The following is a 20,370-nucleotide window of genomic DNA, read 5'->3' on the forward strand; positions in this document are numbered from 1 at the left end:
CTCATGGTGGTCAGTGTGAGGAGTGGAGGAGAAACCAATGAGGAGGGGCATAATGCCAAGTAATCTGACCACCTGTCAGTGTGAAGAAAAGTGGGGATCGTGCCCAATGCCGAAGAAAGGCAAATCGAGGAGCCTCGGTTGCTCTAGATGTACCGGAGGACGAATCCCACTGCCAAATCAGGGTTTGAATGGTGTCTAGCCAAATGGCAGTGAGGATATCCTGAAGGAGCTGTGGAGCCGCACTGAGAATGTGAAGACAACGAGCTCTCCAAATATTCCATAGTGTAATACTAGTGATGACCGAGAAAACTGCATCACGTGTCTGCGAATCTCCTTGCCAAGCAATCTGTGGTAGCATAGCCAAAGTCCCTCGTCGATAACCAGTGGAGGTAAGCATGAAGGCTGGATCTGTGGCTGAGCCCTCGTAGAAAAGATGCGGGCCGGGCATCGACATCAACCATGAGACAAATCCCCAAGTAAGAAATCCATGCTGAACACCTGATCTGCTGAGTAGAGAGCAAACTGCAAGCCACACTACATGGGAAGCTGAGCATGACCAAAGACAGTGAGCAGGTGACTCAAGTTGGCACAAAGGGCAGCGAGTACATAACGGATCATGACCCATAGTAGCTAGCCAAGTCCCAACTGGTAGTCCCGCATGAGCAATCATCCACATGAAAAAGGAAATACGACGAGCAACATGTAAATCCCAGATCGCGAACCAAAACTGCTGCAGATAGGCATGAGAGAGGCCTGAATGTAACCAGAAACGCATACGAGTGGTCTGCTGTGGTTGCTGTCTCATCAATGCTAATCTTCCAATCCGGACAATGTACTCAAAGAAGGATACAGGTGCACCTGTGGGATCTGAGTGAGGCCAATGCCACTCTCTTGGGTCCCAGTAAAGCTGCGATAGGGCACGGTCCTCCCACACCCAAAGCCTCCAAAGTGCAGCGTCAGCGGAAGCAAAACGGGGGTCAACACAATGACGCTTCCCGCGTGAGCCAACTACTCGTATGGCCTCCCATCGGGCGCCGGAGGAGATAAGAAGTGGAGAAGTGGCAGCGTATGTCAATCGAGCATGAATCCCCTGAGAGTTGTCAGTATCAACTGTGAATAGCATGGTGTCCAAAGGAACTAATAAGAGAGTGCTCTGGTCAAAAAGGCCTTCCCAGCCACAATGAGGGGGCATCTGAACCGTGCCGCGCATGACTGCATCCCACTGTGAAGGAACGGCAGAATCGATCTCAAGCAGTCTGTCTGGCACCCCGCGACCAATGTCATAATGTTCTGCCACAAAATCTGCATCCAGTATACGTGTCTCATAAAACAACCGCATAGAGGCAGCAGGGCCAGAGTCCCAAGCAACCCAATCAATGTGAGTCCTCTCTCCAAGCTGACGAGGTGGATGAACCGAAGAATCAAGAACTGTAGCATTCCAAATGAGAGGCTGGCGCTCAATCTCCTCACGACATGAGGGAGGTGAGCGTACAATAGTCCGTCTCATGGAAACCCAAATCTGAAGGAGCGATCGGAGAAAGAGTGAGAGGGTGGAAGTGGACAAGGGAGCATCCGTAAAGAGAAAACGATACCTTGAATGCCAAGTATGACCGTCTCTAGTGCCGAGTCGTGGAGTCACTGTGCAAAGAGCAGCCTGAAGAAGCATCTTCCAAGGTTTTTGGCCGGGAAAAAGACCCCGAACAACAAGCTTGGTAAGAAGTGCACGGCTCTGTAACTCTGGATCAATGATGCCAAGGCCTCCCTCTGACCTAGGACGAATGATCGTGGACCAGCGAACTCTAGCACGAGTATCAATAGTCCCATCTGTGCCACTCCATAAAAAGTTCCTTACTAGTCGGCGGAGCTGAGCTATCACACCAGAATGTAACATCCAACAAGAAGCTGTATACCATACTGTAGCCAATGAGCATAGTGTCATCAACAAACTCTTGATCGATAAGGTCTGGAGCTGTAGGTACTGGCATGGTCAATCCCCGAAATGCATGACTCTGAGCACGAAGAAAGTCAGACATAGTCTCTCCCACAAACGGATACAGATATGCTGCTAAAGGACATCCCTGACGGACAGATCGAGAAAGCTCAAAACTGCGATTGACACGGCCACCAATAGTAATAGCGCTACTGGCTGTTCTGAAGAGAGCGGAAATACCTGAAATCCATCTCAAAGGGAAACCCATCCTGGCTAAAGATCCTTCGAGAAAGTCCCAGTCAACACGATCGTATGCTTTCTCGAAGTCTAGGATGAAAAAAGCGAGAGGTTCAGAAGATGATCTTGCCCACTCTACTGCCTCATAAAAAGTGAAGATATTATCCAGAATGCATCGATCCATAACGAAGCCTGTCTGAGAAGAATGAATAATATCTGGTAAGAACGGCCGCAAGCGATGGCTGATCAGTAACGCTAATATCTTATAGACCGAAGGGAGTAGGGTAATAGGTCTCCACTGTCGGAGCTGAGTGATGTCACCCCCCTTCGGAATAAGAGATATGAGACCTGAACAAAGAGCCGGATGCATATATCCGGATGCAAAGATGTCCCGACAACCGCGAAGCAATGGTTATGTGAGGAGATGTACATCTTTCTCGTAAGAATACTCCTTCCTCTCAATCTACTCATAATTTGAGTGATTATGTGAGGAGATGTACATCTTTCTCGTAAGAATACTCCTCCTTCCTCTCAATCTACTCTCATACCCCGCTAGCTCTCACCATCTTCGAAGGGGTGTGAGGTCTTGGGTCTGAGACCGTGAGGGAATTGATGTTGTGTTGGATAAGTGTTTTGCTTAGTGCATGAAGTTTCCATCTTCATTGCACTAGCTAGTATTGAAAGAACACAAAGAATTGTATTGTAAAATGTCTTTCTTGATAGGAGAAACCATATTACATAGCCTTTTTGAGCGGGGATTGGCTTCATGCAAATCCGGTCCTCAACTGTTGTCAATTGCTTAATTTCTCTCTCTTTTGAAGTATTGATTATGCTATCTAACTAGGTGTTATGCTTTTTGTTGCTTTCTCCACCCAAGCACTAATAAATCTCATTAGGAATCTATTCTAATGAAATGCTCACTATGTTCATGCTGTTTTCCGCTACACACAAGTTACTAGGCCAGCTTGCTTCTTTGGTCCGCGCCGAAAGCGACACAAAGTCTTCTGAGGCTCCTTCGATGCTTCAACTTCGTCGAGAGTCATGCTTCTTCCTTCTTCAAGAATCTCCATGGCTGAAAATTCCTGATACCACTTCCAACACAAAAGCATGAACATACCTATTCCATGTAAGGTGACTGGAAAAATTCTTGTCTCCCTAAAAGACTGTGCATGCAATGTAGATGAACCAATAGACGGAGTGCCAAACCGTTTATCACACACACGCAAACAATGAGATTGAATCTTGTCGTGTTGATCTAAATCAATCAACTGTGGCAATTCACAACGCAAATGCCCATGCTTGGTGCTCATACTTTCATGTGCTCTTTCTACAACTGTGTCGTGCCAAGGAAGAGACATGGAATGTGACTTCCTTGAATACATACTTTTGAGCTTTTCATGATTAATCCGCATACATCCGTGCTCATCCATGAGTGAAACGTGCTCAACGTACAATATGTCATGCCTAGGAAAAGGGATCACATAAAGACGCTGACTAAAATACAGGAAACGATCACGAATGAAACACTCGTACAATGCGTGCGTATGAATCATGCGAACACATAATACTTCCTGTGAGGGTTTGTTGGACCTAGGCTCGAGAGCCAAGATCGGTTCTTCCTGAGGGGATTCTTTGGATCTAGGCTCGAGAGCCAAGATCGACCCTTCGTGATTGATCGAATCTGCAACGAGGTTAGCTTCGCTAGAAAAAGCATCAACTAACTCATCATCCTTGTGAACAATCACGTCATCTTCATGCAACTCATCATGCTTGTGAGAAACCACATCTTGATCATGCAAATCATCAATGCTCATCATTATCATCCAAATCATCATGCTTATCATTGTCATTCAAATCATTATGCTTATCATAATCATGAAAATCCTGTGTGTCATGCTTTGGAGAAGAAGAGACTGAGAGAGTCTCCTTCTCCTGAATCCGTTCAATCTTCGTCTGCACATTAGCAATGAGAGAGGGAGAATGAACAACTTCCTCTCCACGACTGACAATGGGAGAGTCACTTTTGGCATTGAAAGTGAACGTATTTTCCGCCCAATCAATGAGAGGGTTATGCTCACGAAACCACCGAATGCCCAAAATCATATCACATCGTGAGAGAGGAGAGACAAAAATTTTTCTACGGAAAGCAGCTTGTTAAACTGTAAACAACACACATGTCCAACATAGAATTGACCATCGCCTCCATGGAAGTTGGTACAATTCGTGGCGTAGATGGGGAAGGGGGAGGGTCGGAAAAACCTCCTGGGTGGAAAAAATTCTTCGTCGCCTCTCTCATGCTCATCACCTGTATGCGAAGTATCCATTCCGCTTCGGGTAATGACCATGCACTATGATCTTTGGTTCTTAAGTTCACGAAGAACTTGGGTTCTTAGGGTCTTGGGTTCTTGGATTCTTGAGGCTCTTGAGTTCTTGAGGTCCTTGAGGGTCTTCTTTTGCTTGCAATTCGTGTTCGAGAAGGATCTTCTCTTCACCCGAGTTCTGCTCTTTTCTGGGGTGCACCCCTTGGCGGCCTTACGCTCACACCAAGGTTGCTTTTTCCCACCTCACGTCGATTGGCTGGCCGTTAAGTGCACTGTCCGCTCACAATGAGTGAAAAGAGGCACAAGGGGAGGCTGGACAAGCCCTTCTTTCTTGGGTTTCCTGTCAATCTTCAAAAACATGATTAGGAATCGACACGCCCAAGTGAACTTGGGTTTGTGTGACCTCAACAAGCAATTTTTTTTTTCTGTGGTTCTTTGGTTCTTTCCTTGAGTGATACAGAACATTGCCAAAGCTCTGATACCAATGTTAGGTGCAGCGGAATGAATGTTTGAACTTTGCTCAAGATAGTGCTCCGAACTGTGCTCAAGGTTCCTTTTTGTTCTTATGGAAGGTAGAGCCTTCCGTTCTTAATGAGAGAGTGCAATGATCATAACATTGAGTGCTCCGAACTGTGCTCAAGGTTCCGTTTTGTTCTTATGGAAGGTAGAGCCTTTCGTTCTTAATGAGAGAAGGCAATAACAAAGTGAATGGAATGTAACTATGTTAGACTTTGTAAATAATTAATTTATTTACGAGAAAAGAATTATCTAATTAGTTGTGTGCACATCAGAATAGATCTAGCAGTTTCTGGGGCCTCAGGTGCGTCCAAGTTTGGGCCAGAGCACCTCAAGGAGACTCTAGCAGAAAAATACCCTGAAGCCCTAGTGATTGGGAAATCAGGTCTTCAATAAAGGGGTAGATAGTAGCCTCAGATTCTAGGCTCAGAAAATTACGCGCGCTAGTGCAAGCACAGGAATGAGATGGGGTCCTTAGAATAATAACCCTAAGGCCTGATTATTTTATGGCCTTAGGATAAGTTAGTTAAAAGTATTCTTAAATGATTTGCGTTGGACCGAATGGCCGGACAAGTGCGAACAGGTAATGCAAGAGCATTGCTGGTACGGCAATGCGCTAGGGAGCAGATAACGTTTTCATTTGTTGCATCTATGTGTGCAGTTGTGCACTTAATTGCACATTTCATTAACTAGCATAGGATTTTCAAAGTCAAAAGTTGAATGGTTTTTAAATTTTAAAGTAAGTGTGCCACTTGGCCTTTCCCATGCAATCTCTCTCTCTCTCTCTCTCTCTCTCTCTCTCTCTCTCTCTCTCTCTCTCACTCCCTCTCTTCATGCTAGCGCCCCCTCTTCTGGGAGGCTATAAGAGAGCAGCCTCTCCCCCTCTTGCTAGGTTGGCAGTGCACTACCCTCCCCCAAGTTGACCATCCTCTACGCAGTGAAGCTCTCCATTGAAGCTTGAGAGCAGCACCTTGTGGTGTATGTGGAGGCTCTGAGCACCCATCACCTAGAACAAGGCCTCTCATGGTTGCATGCAGCTTTGGGAGAAGTTTCATCGCGTAAAGTAGTAGAAAACTCTCTTTCTCCCTTGTCTAGCTGCTGCAAATTCCCTGTTTTCAGCCCCTAATCACTTGTATTAGGGTGAATTTCAGCAAAGTCTTACTAGAATCTCATTCTCCACTACCTACTCTACACATACACCAAGTTTGGAGCATTTCCATCGCGAAAAGGACCTCCATTTTGGCATTGGAACGCGCTCAGGTAACAATTTCTGGTTATGTGCAGAAAATTACAGCAAGCGTGTGTGTGTGTGTTTTGCATGTTTCTGTGGTTGGTTAATTGCAGGAATGATTACGTCCAAAGTGGCACAATTAGCGGAAGATAGACCCTCATTCGTGAGAGCTTCTGATGAGTTTTGTGGAAGGTAGACTCTCCCCTACGAAAGCTTCCCAAAATCTCGCAGAAGAGGATAGATCCTCTCAGTAGTCAGAGAGCAGTTCGTCTACTCTCTCAGTCAGAAGCAGAAAAAGGCCAAGAAAAAAAATAGAGGACGGGCTTTCACCCCGTTCATGTGCTTGTAAAGATTCTCCCTTAGTAATAAAGATATTCTCTTTATGGGGGGGGACCAGCCCATCTTTTGGTCCCCAATGAAGTGTCAAGCTTTTTCTCTCTCTCTCTCTCTCTCTCTCTCAAATTCTCTTGAGTATTTGAAGTTCAATTAAAAGTCAGTTTACGCTTCCGTATTTTTGTGACAGTGGTATCAGAGCAAGGTCATCTCTCTCTTCCTTAAGGGATTGACGACTCTTGGCAGACTGCAGAAATGGGAGGACGCGAGATAGAGTTCTCTCTCCTTCAACAGCAGGTGGAAGAGTTTCAGAAAGCTCTCCCATCCAGAAGTCCAAAAGATTCTCCATACTCTTGAGAAAGGGAAGGAGAAAATGCCGATGGGGTCGGGAGAAATCCCGCAGAACCCAAAGGCGCCAGAACCAAGGAAAGATCCTTTGAATGGAACCTCCCGCATGCACGAGAGGCAGAGGAAACCTCCATAACGTCATGTGCGGTTTAACCCAAAGGTTCAAGAGCAGGATCCCCTTGATTCCCCTCAGTTCTCTTTCATGAAGGATCTGGATGACATCGTTGCTTCGGAAGACATGTTTCTTGACGATCCGTCGCAGCAAGAAGTGCATTCAAGGGAAAAGACTCCTGTCCATAAGGAGTCTAAGCATAGAAAGAAGGAGCACCATAAGACGAAGCACCACAGGCAGAAAACATTCAAGTCTGGAGACAAAGATGTGAAATTCGACACCTACAATGGACGGCGTGATAATGACAAAGCTTTGGCTTTCATCCGCCAATTCGAAGTTGCATTTGTTGAAGGGAATTTTAAAGAAAGATCCAAGCTTCGTCATGTCATTATGTACCTGAAAGGCACCGCCAGCAGTTGGTGGTTAACCCTTATCGTGAAGATCGCAAACCTCAAGATTGGACTGCTTTCAAAAAGGAGTTCTACGCACAGTTCCTTCCTCCAGACTATGAGGAAGAGGTAAAGAAAGAATGGGATCGACTTTCATAGTCAGAGAACGAAACTGTTCCACGCTATGTGGATAGGTTTTGGGACGTTCTCTTGAAAGTCACTCCATTCAAGAAGATTGACGATTCGGAAAAGATGCGCAAGTTTGAAGCAGGTTTGCATGAATCCTTGCAAAAGGCTATGAAGCTTTACCCTCGGGGTAACTTGCAGATACTTATGGAATCAGCCCGCATAGCTGATGGAATACATGACAAGGGTACTCCCAGAATGATGGAGCAAAGCATCACCATGCCAAGCAGAAGGCTCTCCATGAGCAGCCTACCTCTACTTCTTCTTCTCAAAAGAAGAAAAAAACCGCCTCCGAAGCAGAAGCAAAGCCAAATCAGCCCAAGAAAGGGAGATATCTCTCTCCTCCTGAGTTGCGAACTTACATTAGTGAAGGAAGATGCTTCAAGTGTGGACAAGTTGGTCATATGAAGGATGACTGTCCTACCAAAACTCCACAACCACCCTCTTCCAATGCAGTCCCAGATGTACAGGGAAATACAACCAAGGATGGAAAAGAAAGAGCTCTTCTTAAAGCATGGGGTAGCATCAACAACCAATGGGCTCTTATTTTGTTTGACCCTGGCAATACAGACAACTTTATCTCTACCAAGCTAGCTGATGACCTGAACTTGCAGCCCAATCGTTTTGGAGTTTCTATTCAAGCACAATCTGCTTTCAAAGGGCAAAACTCAAACTCTACTCCAATCATAGGGAAGTTGAACCTAAAGGTCGACGACTACAAAGATCAAGAGTCTTTCTTACTAGCTTCACTTGAAGTATGCGATGTTATCTTGGGAATGCCTTGGCACTACAAGATGCATCCCATTCTTGACTATGTTCAGAAAACCTTATCCTTTGCTCATAAAGGAAAGGAGTATCTTGTACTTGCAGATGCAGGTGATTGGCGTATTCCTATCGCCAATCACATTGCCATCAAGAAAGAAATGAAAAAGTGTGTTTCAACGTACTTGATTTTTGCAAGAGAGAGAGATGTGTCTGTTTCACAACTTTCTTCCTCTTTAGAGCAAAAAAGACTTAAGTTATTAGAAAGTTATCAAGATTGTTTTGCAGATGAACTTCCAAATGAACTCCCACCTTCGCGACCTGAGGATCATACAATTGATTTGATCCCAAGAAGTTCTCCTCGAAATCAGCCCCCTTATCGAGTTAGTCTAATGCAGCAAGAGGAAATTCTCAAGCAGGTTAACGAACTTTTGGAGAAGGGCTTAATAAGGCCTAGTACTTCTCCATATTGTTCACCTGTCTTGCTAGTACAGAAAAAGGATGGCACATTCCGCATGTGCATAGACTATAGATCTCTAAACAAGATCACAATCAAGAATCGGTTTCCAATCCCTCGGATTGACGACATTCTTGACAAGTTACAAGGAGCAAGTGTCTTTAGTCGTATAGACTTGAAGAGCGGTTATCATCAAATCCGCATAGCTCCTCAGGATGTGCATAAGACTTCATTTAGAACAACCTTTGGGTTGTATGAATTTCTAGTGATGCCTTCTGGACTCACTAATGCACCAGCTACATTCAACAGAATGATGGATAGAATCTTCCACTCATATAGAAGTTTTACAGGCGTTTTCTTTGATGACGTCTTGTTGAGAAGTTGCCTGTTGAACACTGGTGCTCCTGTTGCCTCTTCTGCCAATTAGTGCTAGTTTAGGTTTGCTTATATACAAACTTACTCAATTTGCCCTACCTACTTTCCAACAAAAGTCACTTAAAAATAATAAGTGAAAAATGTCAAAAATAGGGAAAATAGGCTAAATGCACTGGAAAATTCCCCTGAAGGATTCTGATGGGAATGCTTATGATCACGCTGTATGCAACCAGAGGATATGCATCTACACTAAGTGTATGGACATGCACGGTCTGCGAACAGACTCACAAAAGTGCCATAACACTTCTAATCTAGACTTACTGGACTGACTGAACCCTTGTCATGCTGTAGCTTGTCCACGGACACATAGGGTTGGATGTGTCACGTGACATAGAGGGATAGAGGCCTTGGACTCAACGGTTGGCTTCTCTCTTCCCCTTTGTGGCAGGGGCCAAACTGAGTGGACTCTCGACTCTGTGCTGGAGTGGTTGCATACACAGGCCCTAGAGTTCTCTCACCACATGGGAGACCTAGAAGTTATAGACATGCTGTAGACTTTGTGGCCATTGATCAAGTTTGCGGTGACCCCTCCAGATGCAGCAGGATGTAGACACATTGTGGTTCACTTTTTTGCTGATACGCAGTGCTCGCCTGTTAGGTGCAGCGGAATGAATGTTTGCGCTTTGCTCAAGATGAGTGCTCCGAACTGTGCTCAAGGTTCCTTTTGTTCTTATGGAAGGTAGGGCCTTCCGTTCTTAATGAGAGAATGCTATGATCACAAACAAAGTGAATGGACACTGTGCGTGCAAGTGTATGAGATTGAGAGATAGAGAGAGAAGAGAGATACGACACTCGAGACGTTGTAAAACCCTCCTCCGAAGGCCCCACTCTCGTCGGCGAGAGTGGTCTACTGATGATTGCACAATCTGGTACAATGGTGATGCATGAGACTGATGCAAGTCTAGTATGTCGACGATGACGACGAGACCGACCTAAGGGCTGAAATCTGCAATCTTGTATCTGCTGTCCAAAAACGCTATGGGCTGAAATCTGCTACAATCCAAAAACGCTTATTTGGGGGGCTGTTTCTGTGGGTCTTTGTCACTGAAAATCTGCAGGTTTAGGCCTGAAAACTGAGGTTTCTTTAGGCTGAAAACTGATGGTCTTTCCGGGCTGAATCTGCTACGCTTTAGGGCTGAATCTGCTATGACGAAAAACGCTAGTCATGGGGAGTTTTGCTGGCGATGGCAAGGCGGGGAACGCTGGTGTTTCGCAGCTTTGCTGCGGTGACTAATTGTTGCAAAAACGCTAGCTGATGTGAATCCAAAAGCGCTAGCTTGCTGGTCTTCTGGCGATGATCTGCTGATGAGAAAACACTAGGTCTGAGCTTGGTTCTGGCGAGGATCTCCTTCATGAGAAAACGCTAGGGCAAGGGTCTGATGGTTCTTCTTGCTTGGAGGAAATCCACCAAGGGGTCTTGTTGAGAAGTTGCCTGCTGAGCATGGCTCCTGTTGCCTCTTTTGCCATTTAGTGCTAGTCTAGGTTTGCTTATATACAAACTTAGCAAAATTGCGCTACCTACTTTCCAACAAAAGTCACTTAAAAATAATAAGTGAAAAATGTCAAAAATAGGTAAAATAGGCTAAATGTATTGGAAAATTCCCCTGATGGAATGTGATGGATTCTGATGGGAATGCTTATGATCATGCTGTGTGCAACCAGAGGATATGCATCTACACTAAGTGACTGGGCATGCACTGTCTACGAATAGACTCACAAAAGTGCCAGATCACTTCTAATCTAAACTAACTGGACTGACTGAACCCTTGTCGTGCTGTAGCTTGTCCACGGACACATAGGGTTGGATGTGTCACTTGACATCGCTATGCTATGTACACATTCATGAGGACTCCTAGAAAGAGGAGGTTGCTTTACGTACGGCTCGGTCTACTTGGGCTTGGACCAGTCACTCTTTGTAGTCACGCCTATCTAGAGGACGCTCGGATGCGGATTACTCCCCATCCAAGCCAGCCTCGAAGATAGCACGTTTAGCTGCTGCGGCAGCATCTGTTCTCTTCCCTATGAGGATTGTCTCATGGAACGTGCAGGGTCTAGATGGGCGCCAATTTCAGCGTCAGAGGGGCCGACTGCGTCAGGAGCTTCAGCGCTGCCTTGTGGGAGGCAAGATGGATCTCCTTATGCTGCAGGAGCATCATCTATGTGAGAGCCGCATTATACGTTGTGGCCAGCTCTTGCGTGGATGATATGATACTTTTTGGTCAGCTGCTTTTGGACCTGGAGGCATCCATGGTGGGGTATGTATGACTGTTGCGGATTCTTTGCAGCAGACCATTGTTGGCAAAGGGATTATTGTACCAGGCAGGGCTCAATGGATCACTATGCAGGTTCATGGTTTCCTTGTGGGCTTCCTGAACATATATGCGTCCAATGTGGCAAGTGCACGAGCAGAGTTTTATTCACAGATTGTTGAGTCTCTGTCGCAAGCAGGGCAATGGTGCATAGGGGGTGACTTCAACATGTTAGAGGACCCCTTCTGACAGGATTGGTGGCAGCCATGCTACTGTGCATGGAGTTGAGCTTGCAACTTGGGAGAGGTTTTGTATGACTTTGAGGGTTTCGGATGTGTGGAAACACTCTAGCTTTGTGAGGCCCCCTGACAGCCTGGCCTTCTCTCGTTCGGACTGCAGAGTGGGAGAAGTGAATCTATCGCGGATAGACCGCTTCTACACTAGTGACCATTTCTGTGACTTGGGTGGGACAGTTGGCATTTTGGCAGGGACTTCCTTCTCGGACCATGCACCAATGATCCTCACAGTGGCAGATAGACAGAGGAGGGGGAGCACGATGCTCCGCATCCCTTAGAGGGTCTTGCTGGACTCTGTACTCAGAGAGCGAGTAGAGGCTCTCTGGACAGAGAGCTTGGACATGCAGGATTCTCTTGCTGACAGAGTGGCCTCAGGACTAGCTCAGCTTAGTCGTTTCTTTCTCCAGGAGTCGTTGGCTCGCCTGGCTGCAGCGCGAGAGGAGGAGCAGCGCCTCAGACGGGGCGTTGCTTCCTTGCAGAGAATGTAGGAGCAACATCCAGACAGTCCTTGGTTGGAGGAGCAGTTACAGCAGGCTCGCCAGGAGCTTGTTAGCATAGAGGAGAGGCGCCATGAGTTTACTTTCTATTGATAGGCATCTCAGTGGACACAGGTGGGTGACAGAGTGACTGGTGCTTTCTTCGAGGCAGTGGGACCTCGACATACGCATGCCAAGGTCAGTCAGTTGAGGAGGCCCGACGGGTCAGTTGCTTCTGAGCCAGAGGACATGCGTGCAGTTGCTACCGACTTTTACCGTGAGTTACTGTTTGTAGAGCCTCAGTCAGAGCGTCAGGATGCATGCAGGAAGCAGGTGTGGGCACAGATGCCTTGCCTTGTGATTGAGGAGATGCATCAGAGGCTTGAGCTGCCACTTCAGCTTGAGGAGTTGCACACGGCTCTTAGTGCACTTCCCCACGGTAGCTGTCCAGGTGAGGATGACTTGACCCCGAGTTTTTTCTTGGGGACCTGCTTGGCCCAGATCTCTGTAGTGCTTTTCAGTACATCTTGCAGACAGGAGAGATGCCTGACAGCATGAGTGAGGGTCTCATCTACGTCATTCCCAAGGAGGGTGGCTCCTTGGATGAGATTCGACAGTGGCGCCCCATCACCATCCTCAACTCTGCCTACAAAATTCTCGCCAAGGCTCTGAGTTTGAGGATCCAGCCACTTCTAGAGAGTCTTATACATGGGACTTAGACAGGTTTTGTCAAGGAGCGCAGTACCCTAGACAACATCTTAACTTTTTGGGAGGCTTCTACCCTAGCGCGGCTCCGTGGTGAGGATCTGGTGATTCTTCTTCTCGATTTTGAAAAGGCCTACGGCAGAGTTGACTGGGATTTTCTGGAGGGCACTCTGCGCAGGATGGGCTTCTCAGATGCTTGGATCAGAGGGGTGTCAGCTTTGTACAGACGGGCACACAGTCAGGTACTTTTGTCAGGAGGTAGAGGTGATCATTTCGTGCTCACACGTTCGGTCAGACAGGGCTGCCCTCTTGCCCCTTTCCTCTTTCTGTTCTATGCTTAGGCGATGAGCAGGTTTTTGGTGTCGTAGCAGGTTGGTCTACGAGGCTTAGCACTCCCTATTCGGGGAGATGAGCTCCTGGACGTTGAGTTTGCTGACGACTGAGCATTGTACTTGGATGGCAAACTCCACAGCTATGAGCAAGCTCTTGAGACCTTCTGTTGTGCATCTGGCGCACTGATCAACTAGAGGAAGACAATGGCTTTCTCGGTTGGTAGTGCTCTTGTACTCGATTGGATGCCAGGTGAGGGTTTCAGGTGGATCCCCCCAAGGACTGCAGTTCGATACTTGGGTTGTCAGGCTGGTTTGGACTTGTCTCCCGAGCAGCAGATTGCTCCTCTCCTCGTGTCTATCAGGAGGAAGTTGTTACATTGGAGCTCTGCACGACTTTCTTTGGCTGGCAGAGTGGTAGTGGCCAACCAGGTGTTGTTGGCTACTATGTGGTACATCACTTCTTGCTGGATATTCTCGAGTTCTTGTATCAGCCAGGTGGAGAGACTGAGCAAGAACTTCCTTTGGTCAGGGCGTGACACTCAGACAGCCCGAGCCAAAGTGGCTTGGCAGGTCATCACTCTTCCTTGTTCACAGGGAGGGCTTGGGATCATCGACCCAGCACAGTAGAGCAGAGCCCTTCTTGGGAAGTTCATCGCCAAAGGACTTCTTCCAGGTGAGGAGCCCTAGGAGTTCTTGCTACATCGGCTTTGTGCTAGGGTGCCTCAGGCAGGAGGCCCATGGCAACCTTCGACCAGATGGATCTTCACAGAGATGCGCAGAGTTGGTCTGAGCAGGAGAGTGGAGGACCACTTCGTTGTGGGTTTGCTTCGATCTTGGGAGCACCTGCGGCGAGGCCTGGAGCAGCGGCATCCTACTGTCTATTTGCTCCCCTCCTCCTGTCTATCAAGAGGAAGTTGTTACATTGGAGCTCTGCAGGACTTTCTTTGGCTGGCAAAGTGGTAGTGGCCAACCAGGTGTTGCTGGCTACTTTGTGGTACATCACTTCTTGCTGGATATTCTCGAGTTCTTGTATCAGTCAGGTGGAGAGGTTGATCAGGAACTTCCTTTGGTCAGGGCGTGACACTCGGACAGCCCGGGCCAAAGTGGCTTGGCAGGTTATCACTCTTCCTTGTTCACAGGGAGGGCTTGGGATCAGTGACCCAACACAACAGAGCAGAGCCCTTCTTGGGAAGTTCATCGTCCGAGGACTTCTTCCAGGTGAGGAGCCCTGGAAGGAGTTCTTGCTACAGCGGCTTCGTGCTAGGGTGCCTCAGGCAGGAGGCCCATGGCAACCTTCGACCAGATGGATCTTCACAAAGATGCGCAGAGTTGGTATGAGCAGGAGACCGGAGGACCGCTTCGTTGTGGGTTTGCTTCGATCTTGGGAGCACATGCGGCGAGGCTTGGAGCAGCGGCAACCTACCTCAAGGTTACATCCGTACGTATGTACTGATCCGTACAGTACGGTAGAGCCGTACGGTACGGTTCCGTACGTATGGATAGGTAGTGTACGTTTTTTGTTTTTTTTTCACTTTCACAAATTTATTTTTTTTTTGTTTTTTTGTTTTTTTAGGGGCATCTTGTCATTGGGCAATGGACTAAAGTTTATTGTATCATATAGTGTATTCCCATTTTTCTGTCTTTTTGATGGTAGAGTTAAGTACGGATAACATTTGAAGCAGATAAATCTTTTTGCGGATAACATTTGAAGCAAAAAGACGGATAACATTTTTCTGTCTTTTTCTAAGAGTTAAGTACGGATAACATTTGAAGCAGTATCTAATGGGCATTGAAGCAATATCTAATGGATGTTTGAAGTAGTATCTATGTCTAGACTCTATGTAGTTCCTAGTATGTATAGGCTGAAAAAGGCTAAAGTCACTATTCTTTTTGTTGTTAGAAATGTTACGTACTGGTCACGTACCTTAAAGGCCGATCCGTACAGAAGTACGTACCTTATGTACTGATTACGTACCGTACACTCCATACCTTTCCACCTTGACCTACTTGCACGGAGGAGCGCGTGTGACAACCCCTTGTTTGGAACCCTATGGTTAGCACTCAAAGAGGCCACTTGGTTGGTAGTCGGCCTCATGTTTCTTGGGGTCCCATGGCGGCGGGTCCAGCACGCTCTCTAGGTGATTGGTTACAGTTTTTAGGCTTGTCAGAGGAGCAGCAGGGCTTCTGGCTTCAGGGCATGAGAGGGGTGCAAAGCATGTGCCAGAACATCTCAGAGGCAGTTCCAGCTGAGTGGCTCACACCTCTCGAGTCAGCAGCGCCCAGATGGATGGGAACCTTCACACGACTGGAGGTTCTTATTTCAGTTCGGGCTTGCTCAAAGACTGTTTCCTCCCTGTTTTTCGAGTTACAGGGTGAGGGACACTTACAGCGAGTTGCAGTAGAGGTCCCGCAGGTGGCAGAGTGCTATTTTCAGAGGATCCGAGTGGTGGGCATTTGTGGGGGGACGTGTCATTGATCTTGACCCAGCTGCTGTTGAGACTTAACACTGGAGAGTGTGGGCTTGGGAGTGCTGTCCACTGGCACGAGTACAGTGGGATCCTGGAGAGTGGCTTTGGAGGGATTCCCTCTCTTCTGTAGACCACCCAGGTGTCCCTTTCTTTCAATACACTGTTCGACTGGGACGTCACATATTGGCAGCATAAAGAGAGGCTCGCCCTGCCTGCAGCACCTCATTGGTAGGAGGAGGGTCTCTCAGCTGAGTTCTTGGCAGCTTTTTGGGAGAGGTTGTGGGACTCCAGACAGCCGAGGCGAGTCACTTTGTTTCAGTGGCTGGTCGCACATAGAGCTACAGCAGTTGGGAGCTGGCTGGTGCATAGTGGTCTCTCGGCCGCATGCGCAGCTTGTGACCATCTTGTGGATAGTCAGCGTCACTGTCTTTGGGATTGTCCCTTGGCAGAGCAGGTATGGCTTCGTGTTCTTCGGCTGATGCCTGCTCTTTCCATGGCTCGACAGTACACTTGGGGGGCAGCTGCTTGGTCCACTGTCATGGGCCCGGCACTTCAATTTGAGCTATCGTCCACCAGCAGGATGCCATAGAGCTCACTCCACAGGAGTGGTGCAATGAGAGAGAGGAATGCTGGGAGCTCATCAATGGCTTGACACTCTGGTTCATCTGGCAGGCTCGTTGCTTCCGCATCTTTGAGGCTCGCCCTGTACCACCAGCAGAGACTGTTTGCGATCTTTGGTTAGAGCTGATCCACACCCTCAGAGGACAGCTCGAGAGACTTCAGGGCAGCTCCGACTGCATGAGGGAGGGCAGAGAGGCCTTCCTTCGACTTTGGCGTCCTGGGCCTTTTTACACCATGGCCTAGGGTGTACTTAGATGGCACTACCGTTCACCTGTGTTGCTCTTCCCTCATCCCATTTCTTGATTTAGCCTCATTGTACATATACTGTTTTTCATCGGAGAGTCTCCCCATCATGCTTGTTGTAGCCCTCTCTAGAAGAGGTGGTTGTAGCCCTATGGGCAGTTTCATTAACTAATAGAAGGATCTTTTTCTCGAAAGAAAAAAAAAAAAATGCTCCTGATGGGTTTTGATGGTCATGCTGTGTGCAACCAGAGGATATGCATCTACTCTAGTGTCTGGACATGCACGGTCTGCGAACAGACTCACAAAAGTGCCATAACACTTCCTAAGCTAGGCTGACTGAACTGAACTGAACCCTAGTCATGAAGTAGCTTGTCCACGTACACATAGGGCTAGATGTGCACGTGACAACGCCTATCCGAGGCGAGCCCCCTCTATCGTACATGCCTGTCAGGCTCCTTTGGTGCTTCTGTAGTTTTTGCAGTTGCCGCGGAAGATCTGTCCTACCAAGCTTGACCTGGTACTTCCGATGCCCCCCCACCCCACCCCCCCAAAATCCTCCGCTTCTTTCGTTGGATTTTTTGTTTAGCTGATTGGTTGCCTGTTCGTCTATTTGCGATTTTTGTCTTTGGATGTCTGCATTTGTTGCTTGTTTGTAAAGGCTGCCTGTGCTACTTGTCTGCTTTTGGCGGTTGTATCATTGGGCTGGGGTCGGCGGGCCTAGGTGGTGGTCTCTACTTGCTTTTTCCTGCAATTTTTGTCCTGCGTGGTTGAAGATACTCAAGCAAGGTTCTTCTCTCGGGCGTTCCTCAAGATCTTCAGGACAACAACTTCCTGGTGTTTGTGGAGGATTTGGTGGATTGGCCACTGGCTAGTCAGGAACTCAGCAGCTCGTGGTTTTCTCGGAGTGCTGCATCACTTGGGAGTGGTTTATAGGCAGTTTTGGGTTTTGTTGACTCTCTGTGTTCTCCATTTACATACATCTTTTTCTTGTCCCGATTCTTCGGTTTGCCCCCTTAGCCATGTTTCCCCTGAAGACCTTGAGGGGTTTTTTCACCTATAGTTGTATCTTGTAGTCTGGCTCAGCAGTGAAAGTTTTAAGTTTTAACTGTTTTCTACTCAGTGAACACACTTGGCAGCAATTTTTTGTCTCAATAAAAACTTCTCAAAAAGGGGTGTTCTCAAAGTGTATGAGTTGTGTGCATCAAGAGTACTGAAACATGTCTGTGTAAGAAAATACTAAGCATGCCAGTGATATTTTGGACTCACCAGTGCCAGGCATTTGTTGATGAGCTATCTGCATCACATTCAACGGATCTGCAACAACGTGCCTATGAACTTCAAGCGCTGCTAGCTTTTGATTCTAATGTTGTCAGTACTATCTTGCCATTTCATGCAAGCTGTGAAGATATCGAGGTATAAAATTAATAACATGTGGATTTATTCTGTTGTAACTAAGAAAGAGGAGTAAAAGATGATATCTTTTTTCCAGGTTGACAGAAGTCTTCCTTTTCTGAACCATTATGTCCAATCCATGCTTTCCAAGGGAGCAAAGCAGTACATTCCTGCAAATGAGAGGCTGCAAATGGGTGTGTCAACAACCTGGATTAACCCACAAGATGAATCTGCTGTTTCCAACCACAGCCTGCGGTTTGACCCATATGAGAAGCCCCAGCTGCCAACCATGGCCATTACTCCTGTAACTACATTTGAAAGTGAGGATTATATAATTGATCGAAGTGGCAAGTCATCCCACGTAGCCCATCAGCCTCCTGATGTGGATGCCTTAACACCTGAGGCATCACATCTACGACTAGAAGGGGTGCAGAGAAAATGGGGGCGCCCTACGCACAGCAGCAGCTCTTCTGTATCATCATCTGCGGGAGTAGAGAGGAGTACTAATGGTTCCGTCGCTTCTGATTTGGATAAAAGCATAGGGAGTAAAGAGCGTCCAGTGCCTCAAGATTCCAAGTACGTCAGTAGCAAAAGTAAGCAGCCTGAAGTTTCAGCAGAAAAGCAGAAGCTTGCAGCGTCTCTTTTTGGTGGTGTGGCGGCCAAAGCAGATTTGTCTGTAAAAGCATCTGGAAGGAGCCAAAAGCAAGCAACAGCTAGTAAGCACTCACCAGCAAAGAGGGTCCAGACTGCAGCAACAGTGGACTCCAAAATCCAGGCTCCGCCTCCTCCCCCACCTCCTGATCTGCTGGATTTTGGTGAAGAGGAGCCATCTATCAGCATCAGCTCCAGGGATCCAATGAAGGATCTGGAGGGCCTACTTGATCTGACTGACACTGTGGCTCCAACACAGCCTGTTCCTGTTGTTTCTACAACAAACCTCTCAACGGTGGATTTGATGTCTCTTTATGAGTCCAATATAGAACATGGAACTGGCATGGCTAGTAGTGACAATGTGGTGGATTTGATGGCCAGTACCAAACCAAGTAGAATTTCTGGTGACGAGAGTATTCTTGAAGGTCTTTCGGGGAATCTTGAAGCAAATGCAGGTAGCACGATCCAAGGACAGGTCGCAACAGCAGCTAGGAAAGGTCCATCACTTAAGACATCGTTACAAAAACATGCTCGGTCTCGGCAAGTTGGTGTCACTCCAACTGGCCCCAATCCAGATCTTTTCAAAGACTTGTGGAAATGAGAATTGCAAGTTTCACGAGTTGTGCAGCTGAAGGACAATAATGGCCAGTTTTTCGTCATCATGTTACTGGGCAGGAAGATTGGGTGAGTAATGCTTGTAGCTTACAGGCAGCACTGAGCTGCTAAAATGTATGGTGTTACGACTAGAGGTGATGTTCTGGCAGGGAAGGGGACGAAAAGATTTTTGATTGTTTCTCCTCGAAGGGTATTGAGAGAGGGAGAAAGGGGGAAGAGAGAGAGAGAGAGAGAGAGCAGAGGCCTGACCAAGAGTGAAGCTCTCATCAGTGTATACTAGCAAGCGAGTATTTCTACAGTAGTTTCGAACAGGATTTGGTCTCCTCTATTCTTCCACTCTCTTGATAGCTTGGCTTATCAATGTTAATGATTCTAGCTGGACTTTATCACGCTCTTTTTAATTCTTTTAAGGTCTAATGCTAGCCACAGCATGGTTGAATCCCCTTAAGTGAGTCTATTTTTCCATTCAAAGGGCCGTTCCCAAGTTTTACCAGCAATATAATTTCAATTTTGCGTTCGCTATGATGAGATCTCTTCGTTAGGAGTGAACGAACATTGCTCTTATGTTATAACCACATTGTAAAATTCGAACTTTTCCAGTACAAGTTATGTTACCACCACTGATTTGTAATCAAAACTATGAAGGCTATCCTTAGAGCCCAATTAAACAGAGAGCTCATGCAGAGCGTCAACAAGAGTATGGGCTCTGCTCATGCAAGAGCTTGGAAGTCTGCTCGGGACATGTCTGCACTGTGAGTTTTGATTTGTAAGGCATTGCTTGTTTGCATGCTGGTGAGTTCTGCGCTTTTGCACTCCTTAAACATTGGTACTTCATATGAGATCAAGGATGCTCAGAACATGTAGTAATACTGACAAGTGTCTTCTTAGTTTCAAGTAAATTTTTTAAATGTGATATCGTGTTTGTGTAAATTGTGAACATGGCATGAATCTGTAAGTGCTTTAAGATATATGACACGTGGCTCAGGCTATATTTATCCTTAGCACCATTGAGCCGACGAGTTGAACAGGAATAATGAATCTTTCTGCTTTTTTGCTTGGCTGCTC

At 47.0% G+C, this 20,370-nt stretch overlaps 1 protein-coding gene across 1 annotated transcript in view; it reads left to right on the forward strand.

The window, feature by feature from the left end:
• Positions 1-19,748, forward strand: part of LOC147453363 (Adaptin family protein) — a 70,355-nt gene extending 50,607 nt beyond the window's left edge. Inside the window, exons 11-12 of the mRNA XM_086515553.1 lie at positions 17,917-18,060; positions 18,137-19,748. Coding sequence (XP_086371679.1) covers positions 17,917-18,060; positions 18,137-19,291 — 1,299 coding nt within the window. The 3' untranslated portion in view covers positions 19,292-19,748. The remainder of the gene's footprint in view (positions 1-17,916; positions 18,061-18,136) is intronic.
• The last annotated feature ends 622 nt before the right edge of the window (positions 19,749-20,370 follow it).

This window comes from Adiantum capillus-veneris, chromosome 7 (assembly GCF_014529385.1).
Source record: "Adiantum capillus-veneris isolate H3 chromosome 7, ASM1452938v2, whole genome shotgun sequence".
Classification (NCBI taxonomy): domain Eukaryota; kingdom Viridiplantae; phylum Streptophyta; class Polypodiopsida; order Polypodiales; family Pteridaceae; genus Adiantum; species Adiantum capillus-veneris.